This window comes from Myodes glareolus, chromosome X (genome assembly GCF_982192425.1).
Source record: "Myodes glareolus chromosome X, mMyoGla1.1, whole genome shotgun sequence".
Classification (NCBI taxonomy): Eukaryota; Metazoa; Chordata; class Mammalia; order Rodentia; family Cricetidae; genus Myodes; species Myodes glareolus.
Window position 1 is genome coordinate 52,450,026 of NC_142053.1, and position 8,731 is coordinate 52,458,756.

Here is an 8,731-nt window from a genome sequence, read left to right on the forward strand (position 1 = left end):
TGTTTCTGTAATATAGTCTCTTTTACTCTCACCTGCATACTGTCCTTTCTCCTTCTTACCCCTCCATCTTTCCTGTAAGTCCTGGTCTCACACTCATGGTTTTTGTTTGGCACAGGGCCCCTCTGAGTATAAACAGGGCCATTTGAGCATATGTTTGGAACCATTCACTGGGCTCACCTGTGGGTACATAGCTAAAGACAATGATTACTTTTCCTCTAGAATCTGTCAGTAGCCGATAGTTTAGCAGAGAGGGACAGGCCCCGATTCTGTGACTGACCAATGAGAGGTCTGGTCTTGTGTAGGCGCGGTGGAGGCAATCCTAGATGCTAAAAGATTGTGATAATTGTGCCATGTTCAGAAGATACTATTGATGTGTCTAGTTATGTTAAATCCCTTTAAAGTTCACTGGAGGCAGACCAGATTACAAGAATGAGGACCTCCAAGGAAGAACTGTTGTAGAGACTGAAGTCCTAGTCTCAATCTTAGGCTGTACAGTTCTGCTTCTGTAGACGATAGAGCTTCCTCTGTTGAACATACTCTCTAACCCTGTTAAAACTGAGTACTGATGTTCTACGTGCCTAAAGTACTAATCAAGTAGTTCATGCAGATAACAATATTCTTTTATTAGTGATACAAATTTATTCAAAATTAAAGACAACATAATTGGTAGGATATAATATTAAAGGACACATAAAAGCCTGTGAAGAAAAATGATTCCCATTTATGTAACTGCCATACTTCAAAAATCCTTGGTATAAAAAGAGGTAAGAGTAAGGAAATAATTAGCTTTGTATTTTTATTAAAAGCAGTCATATCCAGAAAACCTATAAAAACATATTCAACCACCTAAAGTACAAAAGTAGCCACAAACGCTGAGATAATTTAGAAAAGGAAAATAAAGATTAATATTTTAAGAAAAAATAATGTCCTTTGTCTGCCTGGTCCTAATAGAACCGAGCAGGCCCTTGGTTTCTCTTTCCCTTACAGGACAGGTGGCCCTAGGTGGCATGTAGGAAGAAAAACTTCAGGCCTGCTCAGCTCCATGAGTACCAGGCAGGTGAAGGACACCTACATGCCTGCCTGGGGCTGCCTGCCCTGGGCCAGGAAGAGAAACTGCAGTTGAACATAAATATATGGTGGAGTATGGGAGAGAGAGAGAGAGACAGAATGGTTCATGAACTGTAGAGAGAGGCAGATCTGAAGAGAGAAAGATGGTGAGGAATGGGCTGATGTGGGAAGCTTGCTTGTCACTTGTGGTCACAGTGACATCCGGACTTGGGCTGCTGCCAAGGGCCATGTCTGGGTCTGTGGCCCTGTAGCAGCTGAGATTTGTATTGATGTCTGTGGCACCTGTTGCCCCAAAGGTCATGCATGAGGATGCTCAGGATCTGGGCTGACATCTGAGGTCATGCTGGTATCTGAGTGTCATGCTGCTACGAGGCCATTCTGATCTAGGTGACTTGCACTGCCTCCCAGGACCATAGAGACATTCAGTAAGGGCCATGCTGAGTCCATGGCTACACCACAGCAAGGGTGTGTGTTGATGCCTGTGGCTCCTGCTACCACCAATGGCCATGCGAATGCCTAAAGTCTGTTGGTATCAAAGCATCATGTTGTCACCCAAGGCCATGGTGATGTCAGCACCCAGGCTGCTGCCGAGAACCATGTCTGGGTCCGTGGTGGGGTTTGTGTTGATGTTCATGGCCCATGTTGCTCCCGTGTTGCTACCAAAGGCCACATGGATGCCTGGGTTCTAGGTCATGTTGGAGTCTGAGGGACATGCCACTGCCAGGATCATGCCTGATCAGGGTCTTGGTGTCATCTGGGCCCTCGTTGTGGCTCAGGGGCCATGTCTGGGTCTGAGGTCCCATAGTCTGTGTTAATGTTCATGGCTCCTGTTACCACTGAAGATCATGCCCCTATCTGGGGTCTGGCCACCTAGGGCTATATTGAAGTCTGGTGATCATGCTACTGCTGGGCTCATGCCAATCTGAGAGGCCTGTGCTGCCACCCAGGGTCCATGGTGACATCTGGGCCCAAGTTGCTGCTGATAGCCTTGTCGAGGTCCTTGGTCTTACGATAGCTGGGGTCTGCATTGATGTCCATTTCCCATGTTAAGACAGGGACACATACGAACCTTGTGTTGAACCATGTGTTGAAGTACAAGGACCATGAGGAGTTGGCTCTACCCTCACTGACCCAGTGAGAGCCAGGCCCCATTACCCAAGAGCTGTCCCTACCCCTCACCACAGGCATGGGAGAGCTTGCTCTGCTACCACCCAGGCCCACCTCCAGGGCTTTGAATGGACATTCCTGAACGTATACCCCATATATGACCTGCTGGTATACACGAAAGGACTGGTCCCACGAAACCACATCTGCAGGATCTCCATGATGTGAGGTAACAGCAGACTATCTGGGAGGAATTTTGGTGAGGGTCCAGTATTGATGGTGTACCAGAGGCCAGAGATCTTGAACCAGACCAACAACACATTACGTAATGAAAAATTGCAAGTAAAGCTGTTTGGACAAAAGGGAATACTGCATGAGACACAGCTCTCAATGGCACTGAGACAAATGAAGAGGCGATGGAGAGGCGGGAAAGATAAAAGAGCAAAGTGAGTTTTGTTGCTAGCTTTTCTGTTTGTTTATATTTGTTTGTTTTTAATTAATATTCTTATTTGGATTATTTATTATTTATTTTTAATTTTCCCTTTGCGGAGGAATTCTACAAGGGTGAAAAACAGATATGGAGGAACTGGGAAATGAATGAAAATGAGGTACATGATGTGAAAGCCCCAAAGGAGCAATAAAAAACTATACTAAAAAAAAGAAAAGGGCCATTTGTGTATGTGTGTAGGTGTACACACATGTGCATCTATTTGGGTGCCTTTAGTTGTCTAAAGCTTTAAAAATATATACTGCACACTGGGTAGTTTAAATCTATGAAAATTCATTTTCTCATAATCTGAAGGACATAAATCCCAAACCAAAGTGTTAAAAAGACCTTGTAAGACTTTCTTTTTAAATGTTTTAATTACCATAAAGCTATACAGTCTCCTTACAGCAATTTCAAACATGGGGTTTTAATAGACACTCCTCTCCCTCCTTCTCACTCCCCCTCCATCTTGGACCTTTCTACCCCTAGCAATCTCATATTTCTTTTCACGCCACAAGTGTTCTATCATGGCCCACCTCTTCCTTAATACCCTTTTCTCCTTTCTTGGCCCCATTTTCAGTTTCATGATACACACACATACACACACACACGAACATCAAAAGCGACAACCCACATATGAAAGAGAACCTATAGCATTAATCTCTTCGAGTGTGTCTTGTTTCACTTAACATATGATCTCCAGTTGCAATCATTTTAGTATAAATCTGAGACTCTTAACTATACGATTATGTTGTCTGTGGCTTGGGATAATCTGACTTTTTCCTTTCTTTTTTAACCCCTTTATATCTTTCTCTTGCCTTATTACTCTAGGTAAGACGTCAAGAAATATATTGAACTAAGAGTGGAGAGAATAGGCAACCTGTATTCTCCCAAATTTTAGAGGAAATGCTCTCTCTTTGCCCCATTTAATATAATGTTGGCTAAAGGTTTGCCATAAGTAACTTTTATTGTTTTGATTTATGTTTTGCCTATTCCAACTTATTTCAGGACATCTTTGTAACTTTAAGCCATTCAGTGTACAGTATTTTACTAGAACAGTTTTAGTAGACTAATACATTACTATAGAGATATAAGCCTACACATACACATGTGAAATTATCTTTTTTCTGAAAATAGCACTCTTTACTTTTCATTTCTAAATTAATATTTTAATATAATCCATCTTTGCGTCCCCTTTTAAAAATTTAGTAGCTCACTAACTCTAATCTGTCTTGGACATATACTCTCATTGTGGAGGCATTCATCAGAGTGTGGTTGTCCTACCAGAAATCACACTGTTAAAAAACTCATCACCTCTCCCCCAGAAGCCATCAACTGTCCACAGTTCCTTAGTTAAGGTTGGGAGCTCATGAACCCTTCAATCCCATTGGTTGAGAAAATTTGCTTCTATGCTCATCTGGGACATTGGCTTGTAGCTTTCTTTTCTGCTATGTCTTTATCCAGATTTGATGTCAGTATAATAACTGGCTTCACAGAGTTAGTTTTGCTGTGTTCCTTCCATTTCTATTTTGTAGAATAGCTTAAGGAGTGTTGGTAGTAGACCTTCCTTTAATGTTTGATAGAATTCAACAGTCAGTCTTTCAAGTTCTGGGATTTGCTTTGTGGATGGACTTTTAATTACTGTGTCAATTTTGTTGCTTTTTGTGTGTCTTTTTAATTTGGTTATATCACCTGGTTTTAATTTCAACAGGACGTAGGAGTTTAAAAATTTATTTACTGTTTTGAGGTTTTTCAACTTTTTGGGATAAAACTCTTCAAAGTTTCCCATAATCTGGACTTCATTGAATTCTATTTTAACAATTCCCCTCTCATCTCTGATTTTATTTACTTGAGTTTTCCCTCTCTTTTATTAGTTTGTCTAAGATGTTGTGAGTATTGTTAATCTTGAAGAACCAACTCTTCGGCTGTATGTGTTGTTATTTTAGTTTCTATTTAATTAATTTTTGCCTTAATCTTATTATTTTTAACCATTTCAAGATTTTTTTCGACAGTATCCCACTGTGTAGCCCCAGCTGGCCTGGAACTTGCTGTGTTTACCAGTCTGGCCTCAGACTCACAGAGATCTTCCTGCTCAGTGGTCTGGAAGTGAAGCTGTTATAATAAGGATCCCAGGAGTCCGCACGGCCAATGCCCCAGAAAAGTTGGCAACCAGAGCACAGAGTGGATTCTACCCCAGCTGGGTGCAAACAAAAGCAGGTAGTCTTGGGATCCCCCTTTCCCCTCATTCAACAGACACTCATGTACTTTCGATGAAATCTACAAAAGAGTAGGGTAGCTTTGTGGTTTCCAGTGTGGGCACAGACCTCTAATCTATGCTAGAAGATAATTCATTAGGGATGGACTTGTGGAAGAGTTGGAGACAAGAATTCAAAGGGGAATTCTCCATGTGGCTTGGAAATATACAGCAAGAACCTGAACATAGGAAGTTGGGGGCTCTGGAACTTGCTGGTAGAGAAACCAACATCCTCCTAGCCCCTTTGCAGAGCAGAGATGATCTACCTTCTATTCCACAACCTGCCTTGCTACTCTCACAGTTTGTCCCCTTCCATTAGGTCCCTAAAACTATCCATAGTAATAGTCATTAATTTTCAGTTGCTAGCAAAAGTCTTTCTACAGTTAAAAATGATGGTAATTGTAGGATAGAATAGAATAGAACTAGTTTCAGAAGGGAAAAAGATTGCTGATATAAAATTGTTATGCTCTAACAACTGGACTTGTTTCTTAAGATTCACTTAACTGATTCTAGAAACACAGATTGTGTACAGGGAGATTCTTTATTTTTAATTTTTTTTCCACAGAAAAATTCAAGCAAACTAGTATGTTCTAAAACTAGTTCGTGTCAATCAGAATAAATGTATTTCATCCAGCACAGGTGGACATAATGGTTTTGTTTGTTTTTGTTTGTTTGTTACTGTGTCAGTTTCAAACATTTAGTTCAAAAATAAAGTTTCTTGCTTTTCAAAATTGAGGTATAAACATGTGTTGTTTTGAGAAAGGGTCTCATTCTGTGGCCCAGACTGACTTGAAATCTACTATGTAGCCTACAGTGATCCCAACACTGGTCCCAATTCATGTTGAATCTCCTAGTTCAGTGTCCCTAGAGCCAGGATTTCAAGAGTGAGGCACCAGTTGTGGCTGATACTCATTAATATTTAAAAAAAATAAAGAACAATTAGCAGAAAGGATCTATACAGATGTAAAGAAAGCAGAATGCCAGATTGTGGGTGTGGTGGAAGGTGCAGACTCTCCCTGGAAACAGGGAAGGGAGAAGTCCAACCTCCAGACGGTGATGCCACTTGTGGGTCCTCAGATTGGCGAGGACCTGAATGAGTGACGGCTGAGGCGTGACTTGCATGCTCACAGAGGGGAGCTGGGCGGAGCCTCCTATCGCACTGGCCACCAGGACTGGGGAGCGAGCTTGGCAGTGACGCGGGGCCCTCACGTGACCCGGGGCTGCAGAAAGACGCAGCCTTGGGTGCAGTCGTCACTCCCGTCTGGCCACCAGCTCCGTGCTTCCCTACGCACGGCGGGCTGGCATCCGGCCCTGGGCGAGCGGAGCAGGTAAGGGGCCTCATGCAGCGGCCCTGAGAGCTACAGCCTCCGGATGCAACGGAGCGCACCGGAGAATCGTGCAGCAACACCGCGGCTTTCTGCACCGCAAAGAGAACCGTGGCTGAGCCGGGGAAGGGGCGCCCCTGGGCGGTCGGGAGGGCCTGTGGAGGAGGGCGCTGAACCTAGCCCTAGAGAGTGGAGGAGACTGGCTGCTGGTGGCTGAGGGAGGCGGGGTAAAGGGGATGGGCAGTGAGGATGCTGGCGGAGGGGTGCAGAGTGCGGAACTGAGCTCCACGCTGAGTCGCTCCCATCCCACCCCGTCTGCAGGTCTGCTAGCCGAGAGTCGCAGCGGCGCGGCGAGTCCGGCAGCGACAATTGAGAGGAGGTCTACGCGGCAAGGGATAGGCCCAGGTCGGTTCAGGGGCTGTGTGTGTGTGTGTGTGTCTGTGGGTGGGGGGGGGGGGGCGGCTGGAGGAGCATGTGGGAAGCCCTGTCTGAAATGTCAGCTACCCCATCTATTCCTTCCCACCTTCCATCCCATCTCCCACATTATACGTCCCATCTTCCCCACCATCCACATCCACTAACTTCATCCTCCATTTTGATGCCTGCAAAAACCTTGGAGATAGATCTACAGGGAAAATGGTGGGTTGTGGAGAGGGAGGGGATGGGACTGGGGGCCCCCTAGAGGGCGTGTTGGGCCTTTCAGGTAGGAAAATAAAATTTGAAAAACAAGGTAAACATAAGGACATTCAAGATAGTGAATGTTGGAAAATGGGCCTCTGTCCTCGGTGCTGAACCTTTGAACAATTCCCTTGTCTTCCAGGAGAAATGGAATCCAAAGAGGAACAAGGAGGAAAAAATCTCAACATGGAAAATGACCATCAGGGAAAGGAGGAAAAGGAAGAAAAGCCGCAGGGTGCAAGGAAAAGGGAGCAGCCTGTGGTCCTGCCTCTTGAAGCCGAATACTCTGCGCCTCGAGGAAGTCGCAGGCGCTTCCGCGTTAGGCAGCCCATCGTGCACTATAGATGGGACCTGATGCATAGGGTTGGAGAGCCCCAGGCAAGGATGAGAGATGAGAACAGGGAACGGTTTGGGGAGGATGTGAGACAGCTCATGGAGAAGTTGAGGGAAAGGCAGATGAGCCATACTCTGCGGGCTGTTAGCACTGACCCCCCGCACCATGACCATCATGATGAGTTTTGCCTTATGCCCTGAATCCTGATTTTCTCTGAAGATAGTACGGGGACCCCTGCTTCCAAAACTTAATGTTTGTGATGTACGGTTGTAAAAGTTTTGATGTTACTTGTTCCTTATGGGTCTCCACTTACTGCCAGCTTCTAATTGAAACTTGTGTTTTTGATTCAGTCTTAATTTTTTTGTTGTTAGCAGAATTTATCTAATGCATGGAAAGAATCTCATTATATATTGTGGAGTTAATAAAGCAGATTTAAAAAGCAATCTTAGTATTTATTATTTAAAGGCTACTTATATATGCCACACTCAAAGGGGAAGTGGTGGAATTAAATTGTAAAAGGTTTAATAATGGGACTCATTTCTGTGAAAGTAAGGCAGACAAACAGGAGACATTTTAGCACCCTGGGGCCCCCATTTGTTTTTGGTTATGCCCAGCTTTCCATGGTCTAATAATACACTTTGCAACCTATTCCTTTCACCTCTCCACACAATGCAGCCAACAATGGCAGAACCCCTTCAGCCCCTCACCTGCGGTGTGCTACACACACTCTCATCTCTCAACAAATAATAGTGTGTTACACCCAGGTAACAATCACACTTAGATTGTTTCCATTCAAGTGAATTCTCAAGGTATCTGGCTGTGGAGAACAGAAGGGCTGATCCTTCTGGCTTAGACTGGTTTGGGATATATGCACTTTAAGGCAAAAGTATATCCTGCAGTAACTTTTTAAGGATAATCCTTTATTTAGCATTGTATGCCTATGAATAATTGGGTATGCATATTAAAATCGAATGCACTGTGAGAAGGGACATATGTATTAGGGAAAATGAATGTATGACTTGATCTGTCAATCAAAGTAAGAGAATCACCTAAACTATGTCTCATAGTAACCTTCTCTTAAATCCCAGAAAAGGAAGCCCTGAACTATAATGGGGACCTTGAGAGTTTTTACTCATGTGGCTTACTGTCAATATTGACAATGTATCCCTCTGTAACATACGCTATTGCTTTGCTTTGATCAAAATTCACCTTGCTTCTTTAGCAAATTTGGGAGTTCCCCCCCCAATTATTTGCTTAAGAGACCTGGGACCTGGAAACACTTTGCCCAGATCCTGACCAGTAACAAAAAAAGTTTGATCTTATACTTTTCACCCATGTTATTAAGTACCCGGTATGAACAACTCAAAGGGAGAAAGGATTTATTTTGGTTCCTGGTTGCAAATAGTTTCCCCTATCATTGTGGGGAGGATGTTGTTCAGCAGAGTTGCTCCCACCACTGTGGCCAGAGTGGGGGAAAGGGA

At 43.9% G+C, this 8,731-nt stretch overlaps 1 protein-coding gene across 1 annotated transcript; it reads left to right on the plus strand.

Moving 5' to 3' along the window:
• The first annotated feature begins 6,092 nt into the window (after positions 1-6,092).
• LOC148117315 (protein BEX2-like) lies at positions 6,093-7,693 on the plus strand. Its single transcript, XM_087902828.1, has 3 exons — positions 6,093-6,241; positions 6,560-6,643; positions 7,059-7,693. The coding sequence occupies exon 3, from the start codon at positions 7,064-7,066 to the stop codon at positions 7,448-7,450; it is 387 nt and encodes a 128-aa protein (XP_087758954.1). The 5' UTR covers positions 6,093-6,241; positions 6,560-6,643; positions 7,059-7,063; the 3' UTR covers positions 7,451-7,693.
• The last annotated feature ends 1,038 nt before the right edge of the window (positions 7,694-8,731 follow it).